The sequence below is a fragment of the Mirounga leonina genome, unplaced genomic scaffold (genome assembly GCF_011800145.1).
Source record: "Mirounga leonina isolate KUSES-001 unplaced genomic scaffold, KU_Mleo_1.0 Mir_99, whole genome shotgun sequence".
Lineage (NCBI taxonomy): Eukaryota > Metazoa > Chordata > Mammalia > Carnivora > Phocidae > Mirounga > Mirounga leonina.
Window position 1 is genome coordinate 633,112 of NW_023270971.1, and position 22,938 is coordinate 656,049.

Genomic DNA, 22,938 nt, shown 5'->3' on the forward strand with positions numbered 1-22,938 from the left:
ACATCTGAATACACTCAAGGCAACTAATAGTAATAATTAATTTCATTAATTTAATAGTAGTATAAGTTTTATCACTTGAATCTTGGAACAGTTTTGAAAGTAACATCTTGTTAGCTCTTTCAGTATATTCTAAAATTTGGGTCATCCAGATTTTATACTACTAGTTGAGTCAGTGTTTGTAACTTACATTTCTCTAGAAGATTTATCATTTTGGTAAAATATTGATGTTTATTTTCTAGTCATTCATAGTATGAATAAGTTTTGGTCTTTGTATCATTAATTTGTAGGAATAATTTATATATTCTGGGTAAACATTTGTGTCTCTTATCTCTCTTTTCTCTCTCTCTTTCTCTCTGTGTATCTTACATAATTTCTTCCGGTGACAATTTCAGTTCTTCTAGTGCATTTTGGATTTTTCAAAAACCAGGTCCCTTTTGTTTCTCTGCCTCCATCTCCCCAGTCACTTTTCCCACCTACCTGGGAAGAGATTGTGTCTTCTTAAATCTTTTAAGAGAGAGCATAGCATGTTCCAATTTTGTCATCTTTTCTTAAAAAAAAAAAAAATTCTGCTGAGTTTTCAAGATGTTAGGATTTTTCTTATTCATTTTTGAATTTCTGTAGCCCTGGGTTTGGGATAGGAGGGATTCGAGTGATGTCCACTCTGTTCCTCAGTCTGTATCTAAGGATTAGCATGCTTTTGGAAAAGGAACTGATTGATGATACTAACAACAGTTTTCTTTGATCAGTGGAGTGTTTGTGTCCCAGAGTAACTGCCAACACGGGGGGTGAGGAAATTGGGGATACCAGTTTGGTTCCAATGTGGAGCACGTGTGATCTGAGAACGTCCTGTTAACAAAGACAGTTCACCACCTCCACTGATCCAGAACACAGTATCTCTTGCCAATTACTTTAATAAGTTCCTGAGTGATTTTTCCTACTTCTACCCTTGTTTTCTAATGACCAAGAATGATCTCCAAAATCTCTATATATAAACCATAAATAGCAATGTATAAGACTGTGTATATGCTATTTTTAAATATGTATGTGTGTATAAATATTTCTTACATACTATATAATATGTAAATGTATAATATATTTATGTCTGTGTACATATTAGAGTGTATCATATATATTACTTTTCAGTCTTTTTCCTGGCTGTTGGTTAAGTTTCAGCTCAACGTATTGACTGATTATTTTTTCCTTTGCAGTGCCCACTGTTGATGTCTTTCAGATTTCTACAAAAGAGCGATTTGGATTGGGACATCAGCTGAAAAAGTAAGTTTCCCAAGAATAAAAAAATAAATTTCTTTGAAAGAGAGCTGAGTTCTCATTTTGCTCACTCCCCTCCCCCTCTTCTTATTAAATAAGAGCTCTTTGAAGTGAGCACCTCAGGAGAGGAACTCATCCGATGCCAAGAGCTGCATCAATAATTTAGCTGGCAGAGCTCACCTCTCGAAGCAGCCACAGTCCTTCTGTTTGCCCGCCCGGGTCCACTCTCCTCCCTCCAACACCTGCCCTCACCTGTGGAGGTTGATCTGTGTGGGTGCAGGTTCTCATGTGTTGCTGTGTCTCGAATGTGACCAACAGAGGAGGAAGCAGTATAAAAAAGGAGTATTTATTGCCTTTGGTTTCCACTCTAAGAGGTTACCTTGAGTTGACTAGCCCTTCAAGTGAAGCTTTCTTCTCTGCTCTAGGCCACAGCCTATCCATGACTCTCTTACTGGGTTCCGTTACACGTTCCCTCTGCCTGTTCCTTGGGGCCTAGAGGTGGTAACAGTTGGCAGCCACTGCCTTGTGCTTGGCTCCTATACTTACACTCTTGAAATGATCATTCTTTTTTTTTTTTTTATATGACAGAGAGAGACACAGCGAGAGAGGGAACACAAGCAGGGGGAGTGGAGGAGGGAGAAGCAGGCTTCCTGCCGAGCAGGGAGCCCGATGCGGGGCTCGATCCCAGGACCCTAGGATCATGACCTAAGCCGAAGGCAGATGCTTAACCATCTGAGCCACCCAGGCGCCCCTGATCATTCCTTTTTTAAATAAACCCTTTATTTCCTCTTCGGACCTTGACTAATGCAATGAATGAATTTATATTTTATGAACATAAAATTATCCCAGTCAAAATGACTTTTAAAACATGATAGCATATAGTCAAAATATAAATTTAATAAATCCTATGCTATATATCAGCTATAAGAATTTGTATTACTGGGACGCCTGGGTGGCTCAGTCGGTTAAGCATCTGCCTTCGGCTCAGGTCGTGATACTGGGGTCCTGGGATTGAGTTCCGCATAAAGCTCCCTGCTCAGTGGGGAGCCTGCTTCTCCCTCTGCCTCTGCCCCCCCCCCACTTGTGCTCGCTCTCTCTGTCTCACAAATAAATAAATAAAATCTTAAAAAAAAAAAGAATTTGTATTACTGGAGAATTTCCGAAGGATTATTTATTCTTCTGAATATGCAAATTTTACTTCAACTTAAATTTACCATTAGATTATTATATATTTAAACACGTGGTTTGCATCCTCAACGATGATTCAGTTCATGTGTTCACCTGTATTTTAATGAATTTTAATTGGGCATCAGACATCAGCCTTTATTGAGCAATGTTCTAAGAGAAAGTACTTTGAAACTTTTTATTTCATTTACTAAATAGAGATTTATTGTGGTCATTTTACTTGAGATTGTGGATGTAAGAGGAAGCTTGTGTGTGTGTTATCAAGGGTTGTACATATTATGGAGCTCTAGAATTGTCTTAAAGTTTTTATGACTTGACATTGCTCAGATATGAGTTATGTGTGGATCACATTTGAAAGGAAATTAAGATAAAGGGAGTATTCTTGCAAATTCCCAATGTTGCGTTTAAATGTGAACATATAAAAATTAGATAATAAACCCTTAATGTTTCAAATTGCACATCTCTAAAACTAAATTCAATTTACAACATATGTTTAGCACATTATATAATGCAGTGTGGTTTCCTTATAAGCACTTAAAGGAGCAATTTTCTCATTTTTCTGTACTAGGATTAGGTGTGCTTTTCCATTGGAATTGGTTTTTTTGTGTGTGTGTGTTGTTTTGTTTTTTAAATATTTTATTTATTTATTTGAGAGAGAGAGGGAGAGAGAGAGAGCCTGAGCAGAGTGAGGGGCAGAGAGAGAAGCAGACTCCCCGCTGAGGCGGGAGCCCAACCTGGGGCTTAATCCTGGGACCCAGGGATCATGACCTGAGCCAAAAGCAGATGCTTAACTGACTGAGCCACCCAGGTGCCAATGTTTTTTTTTTTTTTTTTTTTTTTTTATGTTATGTTAATCACCATACATTACATCATTAGTTTTTGATGTAGTGTTCCATAATTCATTGTTTGCATATAACACCCAGTGCTCCATTCAATACATGCCCTCCTTAATACCCATCACCAGGCTAACCCATTCCCCCACCCCCTCCAATCTAGAACCCTCAGTTTGTTTCTCAGAGTCCATAGTCTCTAATGGTTCGTCTCCCCCTCCGATTCCACCCCTTCATTTTTCCCTTCCTACTATCTTCTTCTTTTTTTTTTTTAACATATAATGTATTATTTGTTTCAGAGGTACAGGTCTATGATTCATCAGTCTTACATAATTCACAGCGCTCACCATAGCACATACCCTCCCTAATGTCCATCACCCAGCCACCCCATCCCACCCACCCCCCACCACTCCACCAACCCTCAGTTTGTTTCCTGAGATTAAGAATTCCTCATATCAATGAGGTCATATGATACATGTCTTTCTCTGATTGACTTATTTCACTCAGCGTAATACCCTCTAGTTTAATTGGATTTTGTTTTCTGTGTTGAGCTAATGTCTTACAGGTCTTGGAGCTAAGCATGGAGCCTGCCTCTATGTTATGCCATCCAAGTTGATTACCACCATACCTTGGCACATCTTTTATTTTTTTCCCCCTCCTGTGATGTTTTCTCCCCTCACACAATTTTCCTTGATTTTAAATTTTTTTTCTAATTTAATAACTTGATTTTTTTAAGAGCAGTTTAAGGTTCACAGCAAAACAGAACAAGATACAGAGATTTTCCATATACTTCCTGTCCCCACATATGCGTAGGCTTCCTGTTATCAACATCTCCTACCAGAATGGTACATTTGTTAGAATTGATGAATGTACATTGACACCTATCATCCAAAGCCCATAGTTTTTACTTTAGGTACTTTTGTTAGCCACTTAACCCATTTTTAAAAAAGTGAAGTGAAGTTGATCCAAAGGAGGGAAGAATTATAAAAACAGAGACATCTTGGAATATATGACTTTCTGCCTTTTAATTAAAGATGTCTGAGTTACATTGTTTGGGCTCAGAAAAAGAAATGATGTGTATAATTCCAACTCTGAGAAATTAAGGAAAGCTGTGTTCTGTAGTCATTATTTAATCACTTTGTAGAATATGTCACATTTTATTAATATTTCCATCTAAATGTTTAACATTTTAAAAAGGTTAATTACTTCTATGGATAAATTTTAGTTCTGTGGACAGTTTAGTATATGGGCTAGAACTTTTTCGTAACAATTCCTATTAATTTTTAATCTAATTTACTTTTCCTTAATTATAAATAACTGGGTTTGCATGTGATCCTCTCTAGTCTAAAATAACATGATTTCCAAAAATCTGATCTCATCCTCACAATAAGTCATAAGAGGAAACTGAAATATAAAGAGGTTATTTTCCAGAAACAGATAGTAAGTTAGGAAGGCAGACTGAAAATCTAGGCCTTTTGTTATTATTGCTCTGGTTTGTTTTCAGCAAATAAACACTCATTAAACTTTATCTGTGATTCTTTATCTGGTGTGTTCCTGGCAGCTAGACGGGCTTAATAATCTTTATCTGGTGTGTTCCTGGCAACTAGACGGGCTTAATAACGATTACAGGCGCAAATGCATACGCAGTGCTTATTGTATGTGAAGCACTGTTCTAAGTGCTTTACCTACATTAGCTCACTTGATCTTGGCCACAATGCTATCCAGCATGTACCATTACTATCCACATTTCCTGGATGATGAAACCGAGACCCAGAGAGATTAGGCAAGGTGCTAAGGTCACAGTGAGGAAGTAATAGAGCCAGAATCTGACCCCAGATCAATACTTTTGACCCATCCACCAATCTGCTTCTCATATAATTGTAGGTATCCTTTTGTTTTAGGTAAGACTTGGGATATGTTTTTGACACTGAATGAATATTGGGAGAACATGAAGGCATTAAAAGAGCCTGAAAGAAAAAATAAATACTGACCCAAAACAGTAGTGGGTCAACAGTGTAGTGATCAGCCTCATATAGAGTATCTATCATTCCAAAGCTAAACATGGCACAGACCATGGAAATACTTTTTTTTTTTAATTTTTTTTTTTTAGGATTTTATTTATTTGCGAGAGAGACAATGGGAGACAGAGAGCATGAGAGGGAGGAGGGTCAGAGGGAGAAGCAGACCCCCTGCCGAGCAGGGAGCCCGATGCGGGACTCGATCCCGGGACTCCAGGATCATGACCTGAGCCGAAGGCAGTCGCTTAACCAACTGAGCCACCCAGGCGCCCCCATGGAAATACTCTTAAACTATATATGACTTGATGCTGAATTTGCATTGATCAACCTTAAGTTGTTTTTAAAAGGAAAAAAAGCCTCGTAAATCTCCAGTTTTGCCTTAAATACATACAAACATAAAATTAGATATAAATGCTTCATCTGTTGAGTTTGCATTTATAAAACAAAATTCAATTTATAACTGCAGTGTGAAACACTCAAATTTTAATTGTAAAATTAGTACATTAATTTGATTTGATGCATGATGCTGTTTTGCTGAAGCTGTTAGACCACCGCAGGTTAAATATAGTGCTGGCTCCTTGAGTGCATATTCCTTTTGAAATCAGCATGAGGAAAATCATAGCGTTGCCCACATATACTCCCTTTTCTCTGTTTGAACTACCTTGGGACCTTTGTTGATGCAGCTGCGTTGTGTAATAGACCTTTGAAGTCTTTTTTCAACTAATGGCAGTTGTACCAGCATAATAGTAAAACACAAACACCGGTGTGAGCACTAAAATCTCTTGGTGGCTCTCCATTATCAAGAGGTGTTCGTTACACCACATGTGCTCATCTGTATATTTCACATTACGGTCGACATTAAACACAACCTTAACTTTCTTACAGGACAGTTAACTCCCACCTTTTGAATCCAAGAACATCTAGGGGTGTGGGTGCCCAAGTTTAAGAATTACTGGTTTCAGATGCTGAGGTCACACTTTGGAATGCTAATGTAGTATGAAAGTTGGAACAACTTTAGCTATTGACTTGTTTTTTTGTTGTTTTTCAATTAGTCTATCAAGAATTAGAAAAGCATTTGTTAGGTTTCTTAGGGAATGGTGCATAGGAATGGCAATTTTTTTTTTTTAATTTTATTTATCTATTTGACAGAGAGAAACGCAGCGAGAGAGGGAACACAAGCAGGGGGAGTGGGAGAGGGAGAAGCAGGCTTCCCGCCAAGCAGGGAGCCCAATGCGGGGCTCCATCCCGGGACCCTGGGATCATGACCCGAGCCGAAGGCAGACGCTCAACAACCGAGCCACCCAGGCGCTCCAGGAATAGCAATTTTTTATAGGAGGAAAAGAATCTGAATCTGCTTGGTACAAAGGGTGGTGTCGCTTGGGATTGCAGGTTAGGTATAGGGACAAATGAAAACCCTAATATTACTGTTCCATTTAAGTCATGCTGAAATCTTGGGTGAAAAAAAAAAAATCTTCAAAAATAAAATGTTAAATAAAAAAAAAATTTCCATTGGCCTGAGTTTTAAGGTGAATTTACTGCAAATTTGGAATCCTGCATCATAGACTGCAGTTTTATCCCCTTCTTCCTCACTACCTCTGTAGCTAAAAAGGCCCCAAAATATTCCATAAATGACTGTTTCTTCTGAACTCAACTAAGCTTGCTGACTAAAGGCCAGGGGTGGTAAGTCTGAGGTTGTACTTTGTGGTGATCGATGTTAATTTGATAGAAACTGAGGATCTTGAGAAATTAATAATGGTCTCAGTGCTAAGAGTCACACCTGTTGGAGTAGCATATGTTAACATAGGTCATTCCATATTGGATAGCATAGGTGTTGCAGTTTTGCCATTTATTACCAGGCTAAATTGGGATGATTTCAGTCTTTAACCTTACTTAGCCTTATTTGTAAAATGTGTAGAGTAATAGTTACTATTCTCTGGGGGTGTTGAGAGTTAAAAGAAAAAAAGATCTGTTATATAAATTACTCTTTGGTATATTATAAATGGTAAATATTGGTACCAGTGTTTTGTGTTTTGTGGGGTGTTTTTTTTTTTTTTTTTTTGCTCCAAAAGCAATCTGTGTTAGAAATAACTGAGAAGAACACGAAAAGCAGGCAATGCTGAATTGACTTTTGAAAGAAAATCAGAATATTTTAATTTATTGTATACATAAAGTTTAACTGTAAAATTTCACATCTACTTGAGTCTCAGCCTTAACAGACCCTCTGCCATTGCCATTTGAAAGGTGGGATCTGAGAAGTTGTCACAGTCAGGGACCCTTCTCAGAAAACAATACTGTGTCCAAGTCCACAGCTGATGTTCCAGGATTCTTTGCCATGAAGCAGTGATGAGCCGTGGTCTTGACTTAGAAAATACTGAGATCAGGAGTTGCCAAATTCCTGTTTTATGATAGTAACTAAAAGCTTTTAGAGACACACAGTTTTTTTATATTTTATATATTTTTTTAAGATTTATTTATTATTTTAGAGAGAGTTTGCACGTGCATGTGTAGGCAGGGTCTCGAGAGGCAGAGGGAGAGGGAGAGAGAGAACCTCAAGCCGACTCTGTTCTCCCACGCCGGGCTCGATCTTATGACCCTGAATTCATGACCTGAGCTGAAACTACGAGTTGGTCACTTAACTGACTGAGCCACCCAGGCACCCCAAGACACACAGTTTTGTTTAAAAAACCAGTGTATTTAAAAGTGAATGGGCTAGGGGCACCTGGGTGGCTCAGTTGTTAAGCGTCTGCCTTCAGCTCAGGTCATGATCCCAGAGTCCTGGGATTGAGCCCCGCATAGGGCTCCCTACTCAGCGGGAAGCCTGCTTCTCCCTCTCCCACTCCTCCCCCTGCTTGTGTTCCTGCCCTCGCTATCTCTCTCTCTGTCCAATAAATAAATAAAATCTAAAAAAAAAAAAAAAGTGAATGGGCTGTGCAGAGAGAGAAAATTTGCTGATTTCATATTTCTCCATAGAGTCAGTTTTACATGGTTCCTTTTTACTTAACGATTTCACAGTTTCATTTTATTTTCCTTTTCATGAAGAAAACTGCATAAGCAAATCAAGTAAAAAGAAATTGACTTTACTTGTATCTTAAGTGATAAAATCATAGTTAATATCAAACATTATTTCCAAAATGTGTTTCTGTCACCAGCAAAATAATTCAGAACTTCCTTTTGGCTAAAGAACTTCGGCTAAAGTTGTTTAAAGGCTGCCCTTCTAAATATCTTTATAGCCTATTATTTATCGATTCTTTTTTTTTTTTTAAGGTATTTATTTATTTGAGAGAGAGAGAGAGAGCAAGAGAGCATGAGCACAAGTGGTGAGGGGAAGGGGAGGACAGAGAGAGGGAGAAGCAGACTCCCCACTGAGCTGGGAGCCCGATGTGGGACTCCATCCCAGGACCCTGGGATCATGACCTGAGCTGAAGGCAGACGCTTAACCACCTGAGCCACCCAAGCGCCCCTATTTTATCACTTCTTTTGTCATTTATGCTATTAATCATATCATAGTAATTAATGAGTTATTAACCAAAGTGCAATAAAGTCATAGAAATTTTCTACATGGTGCTTTCCTACACATGGAAACATCTCGTGTGATTTTAAATTATAATCTCACCAATTACTATGCATTTATTTTCCTTTGATAAATACATTCTCTACATAATAACGGAAATCTCATATCATCTTGGAGCTGTGATGACAGACTTACTTTGGATTGACAGGATCATGCAGACATTCGTTACACAGCAGTGGAAACAGAGCAAAGAGAAATCCAGTTGCCTGCACAATAAGAAGCTGTCAGAGAAGAAGGTGAAATCTCCCCTGCATTTATTTTCTACCTTGCGCAGGTGGGTAGCAGATGACTTCTCTGTTGTCTTCAGTTCTGAGCATGTGCTGCTCCATAGTTAGGTACTTCAGAGCATTCTTTCTGTAGTCTTGGCATTCATTTATTTTCTGTGTGACTTCAAAGAACGGACCAAGTTCTGTCGATTCCATCAAAAGCATAGATACCCATTTCTGCATTCAGAGTGTTCGTTTTCTTAACATGCGTTAAATGTGTTAAAATGACATTCTGTGTTTTCTAATCACATAGATTTTTCTGTACCAAAATTAGTTCTGCAAAGAGTTCTGGGACAGGAGGGGTGCAAAACCTGATAATCTGTTTTTGCTTTGCAGGAAAAATATAATTCAGTTCAGCCCATGTGATCACTGTGCCCATATTGCGGTTGCTATCTGAGCTGGATGGGCTGTATTAAAACGAGGTGGTATTTGTGGTCGAGTTGAGTTGATTGCGCCTAACAGGTGTTCTCCGCAGTGTGTCATACTCATGATTTGCCCTGTATTAATTGTTGTTCCGTTTTCAAGGTCGCCAAGTTATCCTCCCCCTGGTTGTGGTAAAAGCAAATCCAAACTGAAATCTGAGCAAGATGGAATTTCCAAAACGCATAAGCTGCTGCGGAGGACTTGTTCCAGTACGGTCAAGACCGACGACGTGTGCGCCACCAAGTCGCACAGGACCTTTGGTCGCTCCCTGTCCAGCGACCCCAGGGCTGAGCAGGCGGTGGCGGCCATTAAGTCGCACAAACTTTTGAACCGGCCCTGCCCGGCAGCTGTCAAGCAAGAGGACTGCCTCACTCTGAAGTCGCACAAACTGTTGACTCGGTCCTGTTCTGGAGACCCGCGATGCGAGCACACCACCAACCTGAAGCCTCACAAACTGTTAAGCAGATCTTACTCCAGTAATCTCAGAATGGAAGAGCTGTATGGACTGAAAAACCACAAGCTGCTCAGCAAGTCTTACTCCAGTGCTCCCAAGTCATCCAAGACGGAGCTCTTCAAGGAACCTAACGCAGAGGGCAGGAGGCTCTCTCTGACCTCAGGGCTTATCGGTATCTTAACACCGTCTTCATCGTCATCTTCCCAGCCTGCTGTGCGTAAATACTTTCATCCTGAGTTCCTAAATGTTAGCCAAGGTGCAGGAGAGGTTTTTGTAAGACCTGGTAGAGGAAAGAAGCAAGATCTTCGTTTTCGTTTTTGTTTTTTAGAATTTACCCTTTGTTTCTTTTTGGATATTACTATAGCATACCAGACATTGGCAACCAGTACTGGAATGTTCATTTTGATTCTGAAAAAATAAATATAGCTATTGATTGAAGGTCTAGTCCAAATTCCTGTTGTGGTCATGAAAGCTGCTAAAAATGGAAGGAAGTTAGTTGGATCCACAAATCCGATCCTTTTAAGCAAGCAGGGCATTTTAATGTTTTATCAAGTAGGTTTATCTGTTCTCTAGTTCTCATACATAAGTAGTGGAGGACAAAGTTTGTCTAATAATTAAATTCAGAGTAATGTCCTTCCTTTTATATATACATATAAGAACATTTGCCTGTGAACATCGTTAACTTGTGGAGAGAAGCAACATCTACTTCTGCTACTTTAAGCTTCACTTAAAGCTGCTTTCAGTGTCTACTTTCTAAAACTGAAATCACTTTATCCTGAAGTTTTTTGGTGGAGATAGGGCCAGAAGGTAACTGTATTCAAACTTAAGTCCTCTGCGTGGTATTTATTGGGAGTCAGTCTTACACGGAGTTTACCTTTGGAGTGATCAGCATTATAGCTGATTTCAGATAAAGAAACAGACCTATCTTATGTATATTAAATACGTAAAATAGTTGATAAAAATGTTGTTTACTTTTAGTAAATGCGTGTGTGCGCTGGGGTAAGGGTATACTTAACTCTTAGCCATATATATGGATACACCTAGTAATAGATGAAATTGAAAAAAATAAGATACAATATCAGAAAGTTGTGCTGCTCTTGTATAGCTTTATTTCTAAAATTATATTGTAAATGATACCATAAAATTATATTTGTGTTAAGAAAATGTATTTAAGTATGTTGATAATTTTAGATGGACATCCCTAAAAGCCCATTTCTTATCAAAAGTAAGCAGTAAGGACACACAGAAAATAATGTCAAAATGTTAACATAGAACGTTTTCCGTGACAGTTTCACCTAAGAAAGATAATTTCACATATTCTGTAAAAGAAAATGCCTTACAATCTTCCTGTATGGTTAAGCCTACTACAGTACAATAGTTTAGTGTTGTACCCCCTCAGTAGCTGTCTCATATATCCTTGGAGGAATAATTCTCATTGTAAAATAAGATGGAAATAGTCTAAATGAGGAGGTGGGAGCATTTGACAAAAAGTAGTAGAGAAAATAAGCTTTTGTGATCATTTAAAAATGCCAGTCATTTTTACTAGAAGACCAAATAATTAAGAATACTATTGGTTTAGCTTAGACAAGGCTTGTGGTAGTAATGGCAGAAAGTATGTTATAAAGAAATTCTAAAATCTTGATGTCATAATCAGTGATTTAATTCATATTACAGTTGACCTTAGATCACACTTGTATTCACTGTTGCAAAAAGTCAAAGGCTGTAATTCATATATTCTCTGAGTTAAAAAATTGTTTTCTTCTTTTACTTTGCCTTTTATAGCCAAATGGTGCCAAATGCATTCCAATACGAGACCGTGGCTTCCTAGTGCAGGTATGAGCCACGTCATCCGTTGCAGAAATATTTTAGCTTTTAATGGGTTTTCAAATTATTTATGAACTTGACTTAATTATTTATCTTTGTTGTTTTATTCAGACAATTGAGTTTGCTGAACAGCGGATCCCTGTATTGAATGAATACTGTGTGGTTTGTGATGAGCCACATGTCTTTCAAAATGGCCCCATGCTTAGGGTAAGTTCTCACTGGTAGAATATCAGTGTTGATATAGAATATAAAAGGGTTAAGATATAAAAATAAATAAGTAAATAACTTGATTTACGGTAAATGCTCTCTACTGAGCAAATTATTTAATACACATGGTGGTGTAATTTTGACAAAAGAATCACTATTTCTAAAGAAGTCTATGAAAGAAGAGCAGGTCGTTTCATATTAGGAAAATATTTCTTAGTGAATTTCCTATATGTGCCTATCTGTCGTCTCTCTTTCTTTCCCTCTATTTATATCTGTGTATCCATCTACATCAATATCAATAGATGTAGATGTAGGTGAATATAGAGATTCACATAGCTACAGATGTATATATGCAAGCTTGTGAGCAGTGTTTCTTCAAAACCACACAATTTAAGATGCTTATTCTAGAGAAGAAAGTGTAGAAGTTAGAAGAGATATACAAAGAATCAGAATTTTAAAGATTTCAAAAAAATGCCAGCTCACTGAAACATTTGGGGCATTATTGAGGGAGTATAGAAGTAAGAACCAATGTGTATGTGTTGCCACAAAAAATAAATTTTTCCATTTTTTTAGATGTGCAATTTGGGAGGAATGATCCAGTTTCAAGTTTTTCTGCAATTTTTAAATTGAGATAAAGTTCATATAATGTGCGATTCACTATTTTAATGTATACAATTCAATAGTTTTTAGTGTGTTCACAGTGTTGTACAACCATCACCACTGTCTAATTCCAGAACATTTCCATTATCCAAAAAGAAATCTGTAACTGTTAGCAGTCATTCCAGTCTTCTCCTTCCCTCATCCCCTGGCAGCCATTAATTTATTTTTTGTTTCTATGAATTTGCTTATTCTGGACATTTCATATAAATGGAATCATACATTATGTGGCCTTTTGTTTTTGGCTTCTCAATATAATATTTTCAAGGTTCATCCAATAGCGTGTATCAATAGTGTATTCCCTTTTTTTTTGGTGTAATAATATTACATTCATGGATATACGACATGTGTTTATCCATTCATCATTTAATGGAATTGCTGGGACATATGTTAACTCTAAGTGTTTGAGAAACTACCAAACTATTTTTGACAGTGGCTGTACCATTTTATATTCCCACCAGCAGTGTATGATGGTTCCAGTTCCATCTTCTCCAACACTTGTGATTCTCCTTTTTTTCCACCCCAGTTATAGCCATTTGAGTGTGTGTGAAGTGGTATTTCATGGTGGCTCAGATTTGCACTTCCCTAATGATTAGTGATTTTGAGCTTTTTTTCATGTGCTTATTGGCCACTTGTGCATCTTCTTTGGAGAAACATCTCTTTATATTTGTTGCCCATTTTTAATTGGATTATTTCTTTTTTGTTGTTGTTGAGTTATTAAAGTTCTTTATATATATCCTGAATACTGGATTTTTATTAGATGTGTGATTTGCAGATATTCTCTCCTATTTTGTGGGTTTTCTTTTCACATTCTTGATAGCGTCCTGTGACATACAAAAGTTTTTAATTTTAATGGAGTCCATATTTATCAATTGAACTGTTGCCTAATCCAAGGTCACAAAGATTTACACCTATATTTCCTTTTATGTGTTTTATATTTTCTGTCTTAGAATTAAGTCATTGATCCTTTTTGAGTTAATTTTTGCATATGGTGTGAGGTTGGGTTCTAAATTAATTCTTTTGTTATGTAGCTATCCAATTGCCTCGGCACTGTTTGTTGAAAAGACCTTCTTTCTCCATTGAATGATTGTGGCACCCTTGTTGAAAATCATTTGACTATAGATGTATCAGTTTATTTGGACTCTGAATTTTATTCCACTGACCTGTATGTGTATCCTTACATCTGTGCTACACTGTCTTTATTACTGTAGCTCTGCATTAAGTTTGTAAGCAAGAAGTGTGAGTCCTCCAACTTAATTTTCCTTTTATAAGATTGTTTTCACTATTTGGGGTTCCTTGCATTTCTATATGAATTCTAAAGTCAGCTTGTTCATTTCTGCAAAAAAAGGCAGCTGGAATTTTACAGGTTTGCATTGGATCTGTAGGCCAGTTTGGGAAGTATTGCTGTCTTAACAATTTTAACCCCTCCAATCCAGGGACACAGGAAATGTTTCCATTTATTTAGACCTTTAAAAATTTCTTTCTACACTATGTTGTAGTTTTCATCGTTCAGGTCTTGTACATCCTTGGATAAATTTATTTTTGAGTTAGTTTATTCTTGTCACTCTTATCAACTTTGCACTGAAGGTTATAACCAGGGCAATTAGGTAAAAAAAAAAAAAAGGTATCCAGATCGGAAAGGAAAAACTAGAACGATCTCCATTTGCAGATGACATGAGTGCTATGTGCTAGACAGTGTACAGATAGATATTTTGCATATTGCTTCCTTATTTGATTTTCACAAAACTCTTGTGGTTTATGTATTTTCGGGCTCATGGTTCAAATAAAAGGATTAAGATCGAAAAGAGGGTAAGCAATTTGTTCAGCATCACCCAGCTAGTATGGGTAGAAGCTGTACTTTCAGCTTATTTCTGCCTGATTTCAAAACTGCATCATAAATGCTTATTGAAGGCTTCCTAAGTATAAGGCACCATGCTAGATTCTGTTGTACTTTTTAAGAGAAATTCGTCCTGTTCTTGGGAATATATGCTTGAAAAGACAAATTATAAAGCCTAGAGAGAGACAATTTTGTCAGCACTTGTTTGCATTTTAGGATTTATACTTTAAGAAACATGTAATAACCGTTTATGATCATGATCTTTTGTCAAGGTATATGATATATTTGTTTTATTTTACTTGTTTATGGAAAACATACAAAAAGTTTATCTTGCCACCAATACACTATTCTCTATCAGCGAGCTTTTTTCTCAAAGAGATACAATGTTACTCTGAAACCCAAATTAACTAAATCAGCCTTTATTTATTAAAAATTTGTGCAAGTTTGTTATTTTTATGTGATACATGGAACTGTGTAGTTATGATGAGAATAAGGAGAATCCTTTGGTCATCTCAGTTTATCCCACCAGGAGGTCCATCTTTATTTTGTTAGTGTTCGTCTGTGGATCTTGATCTATTGCTTGATCCTTGGCAATGTGATCTTCACTCCAGAAAATAGTAGTAAGGTTATTAATGGCACTTGCTTTTTGAGTGCCTTTTATGTGATCATGCGTTTCAAATCATTTTACATGGATTATGTGATTTAATCCTCTCATGATAACCCTGTGAGGTGGGTATTATTATTATTAGCCCTGCTTTACAGATGAGGAGAACAGTAATTTATTTACTATCAACATTGCTAGTAAGTGATAGAGACAAGATTCGAACCCTGGCAGAATGGCACCAAGGCCACAGTTCTTAATCATGATGCTACTCTTGACTCATGTACTTGAACTGACTACTTTTACATCCTGGAAATTTACTGCATGTGTTGTGGTCCTTGTGGTTCAGTTACTGGCAGTTCATTCCCATAGTAAGTGATAGAAATATCCTGTTTGCTATCAGTATTCTCTGTGCCTTGATTCAATTTTTGTTTTACTTTAAGTAACTGTTTTATTCTGCACCAGTGAAGCTGGTGGTCTCTTTCTAGAAGTGGAAGCGCTTATGTAAATAACGATGTTTTCTAAAAAAGTATATAGCTGGTTATCCGCTGGTTTTATTTTGCTGGGATTCAGACTGATACCCAAGGAAATCAGAAAACCTACTTTGGTTTCTTAAATAGTAAGGTAAATGACAGCTGAAATCAAATCAGGAAATGGAAGTCAAAGGAAGAGAAGTAAACACAAATCAGGAAATGGAAGTCAAAGGAAGAGAAGTAAACAGAAAAAACTGCCTTTTGATGGTCTTAAACAGATATTTAACCTAAATCCGGCATACTCGTTTTTTTCTGTATCTCTCACATTTATATTGCAAAAAGTTTACTGTAATTTTAATAGAAATGTATAAAATTATTACACATAAAATTTCTTCTGGAGTATTAATCACTATACCGACTCATTGACCATTTATTCCGCTCAGATGACACATTACAACTGTAATAACTCCTAGAGATGTGAAGAGGAGAAGTCATATCCCAGTGGGTGATTAAATAGGTCAGATAAAACTCGGGGTCCCATAGAACTCTCTGCCTAATGTTCATTACATTTGTTAGATCTCTCTCTTTCAAAATTCAAACTGTATCTTATTTTTTCCTCTTTTCTCTAAGCATGATTATTTACTGAATGATGTAAGTCGCCCTTTACTACCATTTTCCAGAAGTCCTAACATTTTGGTCACTACTTGTACTGTACTGTCACTTAGAGGTCAGGGTAAGCATGTCATACTTTCTGCACCACCAGTAACTACCCTGCTTCCTGATTTAGAAATACCACAATGACCAACTTATCTCTTTGTTCACAAAGGTTATAAATGTCACTCCCAGGCATGAGGCCTGACAGGTAATACTTTGAAAATGCACAAAACTCACATTAACATCACAAGGATTGTTATTAGAGTCCTGGATTTCCTGTGTGGCAGTGCAGTTTGGATCATGATCAGAGAACCAAACCCAAGCCCAATCAGTAGTTCTCTACATCTTGCAGTCAACTAGAGTATTAATGCAGCAAACTGTTGATGCTTTAAAATGTTGATTTTGTCTTCATCCAGTATTTTTGGAAAACACAAAAATAAGGATTTATTGCCAGACTCACCACTGTTTTCTCAGCCTCTTCCTTCCCAGTGTCCTTGTCTTTTTGTTATACTCACACTGAACGCCATGATCAATGCAACTTTGTCTTCTTCTTTGAACCTGCACAAGCGCTGCTGAATTGGGTTGGAGAAAACCACAGTGGTTGTAAGGATTGGGGTCTCTGTGTTTAGAAGTTTATCATTGGTACTTGGCAATCATTCTGTATGTCCCTGGTTAGTAGAATTTCCCATTTCCCAGATCAACATATGATATGAAAATTATGATCTCATTTTCTTCTCCTGTCATGTGAAAATATTCCAGATTGCTTGCTATGAATGCACTGATGAGGCTTGAGATTCTTGTATCATTGTTCGAGAATAATGCCCAGTCCTACTGAAGCAAAATCAGCTGAGAAACCTGAGCTGTGGACCTTAGATAAATGTTTGTAACTAAGTTCTTATTTTCAGAGTGTAATTAATGACACCCAGTTATAATTTGGTCATAAGTTTAAGGCATTCCCATGAAAATTATTGAGAAACTGAACATGTAGGTAAACCCTGATATGTCGCATTTTACTTCCTAAGAGTAAAACAGGTAGGTCTTCTTGTATTTAGGTCTGACTTTAATATTTGAAGAATGGATGGAAAAGCACATCCTGTTCCCTCCTCACCTCCTCCTCGCATCCCCCACCTCATGCCACAGAAAAAAGATTTCAATTTTTGAAATACAGGCTAAATAGTAATTATACCAAACACTTTAGTTCAGAAATATGATTTTTTTCACATCCAAAATGAGTAGAAAGAAATTGGTTTTAAGGCTCAAACAACAACTTTAGTTGTATGAGATAATAGGGAACACTGTGTTGAAACTTAAACAGGCATGAGCCTATCTTTACTATAAATCTGTCTTGATCTCTGTGGGATTCCTGTCTTTCTTGATGGACAGTGAACTCCCCCCCGCCCCATCCCTGCCCTGAATGTGTCTCTCTTCCAAACCATGAAAAGAACAGGAAGCATTGACTATAAAATCAGAAATACAAAGAGCTAAAGGCTTATAGGTTTTGAATTTCTGGTAGCTATTCTTAATTATTCTCATATGTTGAAAACATAGTTTTTTAATTATGAATTTTATTTACATTGCTCATTTCTCTTTTAGCAAGAACAATTTTAACAATAAATTAAGGGTTTCAATAAACTATGGATATGAAAATAAAACTATGATTTCATAATAAGCTTTAATGAAAATTTTTATTAAACACTTATTTTTGTATACACATTGGGTTAAAACAAGTAGAAGGTATAGCTTATCCAAGTTACCTAATATTGTTAATATTTAAACAGCTCAGGGAGATTTTCTAAACCTTATCTTACTTGGTTCTCTTTCTTGGTCTTCTTATTAACCTGGTTCGCTAGATGTGATTTTTTTATCCCTGTTTTACAGACAGGAAAACTGAACTGTGCGCATCTGCCCCCATTGGAACAATCACCATTTTTTATCTGTTCTATATATTGGGCTTACATGAAAAATTTTGTTTGAACGGAAAGAGCATGGCAGAAAAGGTTTGAAAACCTCTCACCTACACCATGCTATATATAAGTACATAGCTAGATTCTCTTGAGTTTTACCATTTCTGTTTTTAGTAGGAAGTAATTTAAATTCATTGAAGACACAAAGTTTCTAAAATGCAGTTAGTTTCTAAAATATTCTTTAGGGCTTCACCATTTTTGAAATACGTTTTCATTGCACACATTTAAATGGTTTTGATTCAACTAAAATTTAAAATGTATTTGTCTTAGCTTTAAAACTTCTAAAATAAATCTTAGGGACATATAAAGTTATCCTTGTGTTCAAATGGTGCATAATGAATATATTGCAAAAAAATTATGTATGTAGAATGGCAAGAGGGACTTGTCATGGTTTTACAGTTCAAATTACAGGAACTAATTGCTTGAGGACAATACAATAACATTAAGAATTGGTAATATTTTACAAATTAAGACTTATTGATTGTAAACTAAAAAATGAATTCATAAATGATGTACACATTTGGTTATATTTAGGCATATATGCTTTGTATTAAATTATGTGTAGTAAGACACATCATTACATTTATCCAGTAATAGCTATTAAATGACTATGTTCTCTTTTTTTAATACTTAAAAAAATTGGGGTATATGTTATTATTCACTCATTCATTCATTTATTTAAATAATCTCCACACTCAATGTGGGGCTTGAACTCACAACCTCAAGATCAAGAGTTGCATGCTCTACCAACTGAGCCAGCCAGGTGACCCACCTACGTTCTATTTTTAATTGATGCTAGAGCTTTCTGTATAAATAAGTATAGTAATAGCAGAATATGCTGGGGGTGGGGGATTAGCTGAGAGTCAGCTAACATGGGAGAACACTAACCCACAATATAATTACTTATGTTTCATTAGGTAAGAATGATTAGGTTTCTCTTTTTTGAATAAGATATCCTTTCTGTGAGCAATGAGACATCTAATCTTGTTGCTTAATATGATTTGAGAACTTTGTTTTCGTGTGCTATCTTGTGTTGACATTTTCAACTTCTCAAATAAAATGTGGGTAAACATGGGAGAAGGGAGGGTCAAAAGTTTACAAAATCTAGTTTGTAAATGTTTATCTCAAAATTAAGTTGATTTACATCTCAAATACTGTCTTGAACTTTCTAGTAAAAATGAGCAGTAGATACAGAATTGTTATTTTAAAGATTCACTAGTATTTACCTAGTTTGGTGTTAATATAGCATATAAATTAATCACCATATTACTACCTCTATATTTGCTATTTAAAAAGAGGGAAGATAAAATTATAAGAATGTAATGTGTATTTCTAATTTTTTAGTGTGGTAGCGAAATTGCCCTTTTCCCCCCAAAGTTTTCTAGGGTATCTGATTTCCTTCTTCAAATAGTTGCAGTAACCGTATATTCCTATAAATCAGCCTTATACATTTCAACCAAAAAGATGAAGGAAAGAAAAGAAGTGTCCATAAAGTAATCAAGCCATAGCTTTATCTTTAGGAATGTATGTTTACTATTTAAAGTAATGGGTCAGAGACACCTGGGTGGCTCAGATGGTTAGCGTCTGCCTTCAGCTCAGGTCATGGTCTCCGGGTCCTGGGACCCACGCTGGGCTCCTGGCTCAGCGAGGAGTCTGCTTCCCCCCTCCATCTCCCCCTGCTCATGCTTTCTCTCTTTCTGTATCTCTCTGTCTCAAATGAATAAATAAAATCCTTGAAAAAAAAAAAGTAATGGGTCAGTTGGCAAGTCCATGTGATTTGGAGATTTGAATATAATCAGGTCTGGGAAGAGGATGAAATGGAAATACAGAAGAAAGCATTGAAATGTTGCTCATTTGTTAACCAAGATAAAAAAAAAAAAAAAGTAGGAGGTCAGGGTGAAATTGGTAAAAATTATTTGAGACAAAATCAGGGGTGGCACATGAATACTTAAGATTGGGGACAAAGTGTGATAGAGATATGTAAGAATATTCTATTTTTTCTTCAGTCTTAGACATTTTTCCTATATTAAAATCTTAAAAATTTATCCATCCAATCTAGTGGAGTGTGAGATATTTTATTTCATTTTAATTTCCATTGTTTAAAGCAACAACTTGGTACTGTAAAAGATAGTTTCTATTGTTTTAAAACATTCCCTGGAATCTGTTTGTGAATATACATGTACATATGTACATACATACATATATATTTGGATGATCACAAAATAAGTATAATTGATTGCCAAAGTTCAAATGAAAAAATAAAATCAGTTATTACTTGTTTACACTAAATAAGCTTTATCCTATTATTCCTTTGGGATTGATGGATTTTATTCACAAAAAATGTATGGTTATTTGACGAGAGTAGTATTAAAAATAAAATACCTTCTGTGTCCCTGTTTACTTCCTCAGTGAAGGTTGTTGGGTAACTGGTACATGAATAAATTCTTAGGGCCCTTTATGATTTCCATGGTTTATCTTCTCCATGGATTCTTTTTGTATACAGGTCCACTATACACCAATATAGTGTTTGTCGCTGTGGTAAAGGTACAATAAATGATTGCTCTTATTATTTCAGACCATATCATGCTCCCAGAAATTGAACAAAAGAAACAACCAATGTCCCTGGGGAAAATTGAGGTTGAGACATACATGCACATAGATAAACACACAAAAAAATAGAATATTAAAAATAGGTTAAACCCTTAAGAAAAGAATAAGCAGAAATTGAACAGTCTGCTCTAAGTATAGCTGTCTATATATAGCAGTGTGTATATAGTTTGAGTCTGGGTGAAGGGCTTTCTCCAATTAATTTCTTCTCGTAGGTAGTTTTTCCTGATGTTTCTGAAATGTAATCAAACTGCCCTTTTAAGGTGGACAAAGGGATGTATCAGTTGATTTTTTCCTAAAATTCTCTTTGGGAAACATCAACCAGAAATGTTTGTGATCGGTCATGCTTCTGTCCACAAAGCCACCGTATGGACCTATTCTGAACATGAAGGATGGACCATAAAGGACCATACTTCCCACTGGTTAAGCACTAGACTAAGTCCTCGGAAATGAGTGAGCGTAGGAGCAGTGGCACTAACAAAATGCCTTTTGTCTGCCAGGCAGCGGCACCGTGGGTTGTATCGTGTCAGGCTTCATCAGCTACCTAATGCAACGTAACTCGGGAGATAAGATAAATCAGACAGATGACACTGTATTAGATGTGAAAGATGAGAAGTCTCCCAAAGCAATTGCAGAGTGTATATTTCAGCGCTGTTGACTTCAGGAGGTTATTGAAGTCAAAAGTCTTTGCAACAAAACCAATCTTTCAAGAGCTGGGTAGCAAGTAAGCAGAATCATGCTTATTCCTTCCAAAGAAAATTACCTAGGAAAAAGTGGAATTCTTCTTGATATATTTGTTTTACACAGCTGTTGGGTTTAACCTCATTTTTTAGTATATCACCAGCTTAGGTGTCTGCTTTTTTTAATACATATCAGGTACAAATGTGTATTAAGTAGGAGAGATGGATTTTCCATCTATTGCTAAAAATTCTAAGTGCAAGCACCTACAACTATTTGAAATGAATTTCTTGTATTAGTGACTCCATATCACTAGATGATTATTTTCCTGAATTGTTACCCAAATTTAGAAATTTAACTTTTGTTAAATAGGGTCCTATGATTCCTTTCTTTTTAACATTCTGAAACTTCGCATTTTTTTTTTAGATATTTAATGGAATGTCATAAAATTAATTTAGGAATTGGGAAATGGAAAAAACTGTTGTAACTGATTGCCCTTTCTTTTGTAGCCCACTGTGTGTGAGCGAGAGCTGTGTGTGTTTGCTTTTCAAACCCTGGGAGTAATGAACGAAGCTGCTGATGAGATAGCAACTGGAGCTCAGGTAGGAGCACACAGTGCTAATTAGTCCTGATTTTGATTTGAAAAATTTATTCTGATCCACTAGTTACCATCAGTCTGCTCTTCTTTTGGACACATTTTTGATAGTTTGACATTAGATTAAAAAGCAAGCTGGCATTTGATTCTTTTTTTTTAGCTGGAAACTGAATTTTGCTATCTGTATCTAGTGAGTGTTTTGTCATTTGGCAGTTGGGCGAGGGAAGAAATTAAGCCAACTTTCTTGTGTTTAAAAAATAACTGTGATTCTGTCATGGTGAAGTTGAAATATTGAAACCCTTGCACATGCATTATGTAAAATTTATTTGTAAAGTTATAGTGCCATAAAATGGAAGCCAATTTATTTTTCAAACTTAGGTGAAAAGATAAAGGGCCGAACATATAAGGAAAAGCATCCAATTTTGCAAGAGCAGTGTTTATGACATAGGAAGAAAAATATAAAAATGAATGAAACAACTTGGAAGTAGAGAAGCATTCCATGTTTCTGGAAGGAAAAAATAAATTCTAAAGATGCCAGAATTTACTTCATGAATTCCATCAAAATTTCAATTGCTTTTTTTAAATTTATTTATGGAACCTAACTTCCTAATAAATTTATAAGAAAAAAAATCAGAGAAAACATAAAAAAAAAAGAAAAGAATGCTAATTAAGGGAGGCTAGACCGACCATATACAAAAACATATTATGCAATCCTATATTTTTAAAAAAATGCAGTCCTGGCAAAGAATAGAATGGCAGATAATCCCCCAAAGAGATCTAATTATAAATACATTTAATAGACTTCAAAGGAAGTATCATGTCACA

The 22,938-nt window shown here is 36.2% G+C and overlaps 1 protein-coding gene across 2 annotated transcripts in view; it reads left to right on the forward strand.

The window, feature by feature from the left end:
• The window catches only part of LOC118006806 (protein mono-ADP-ribosyltransferase PARP8), a 172,617-nt gene that overhangs the window by 116,630 nt on the left and 33,049 nt on the right, over positions 1-22,938 (forward strand). For both annotated transcript variants that reach the window (XM_034999591.1, XM_034999592.1), the window contains exons 11-16: positions 1,209-1,275; positions 9,022-9,147; positions 9,665-10,229; positions 11,799-11,849; positions 11,952-12,047; positions 22,028-22,120. In XM_034999591.1, the coding sequence (XP_034855482.1) occupies positions 1,209-1,275; positions 9,022-9,147; positions 9,665-10,229; positions 11,799-11,849; positions 11,952-12,047; positions 22,028-22,120 (998 nt within the window). The remainder of the gene's footprint in view (positions 1-1,208; positions 1,276-9,021; positions 9,148-9,664; positions 10,230-11,798; positions 11,850-11,951; positions 12,048-22,027; positions 22,121-22,938) is intronic.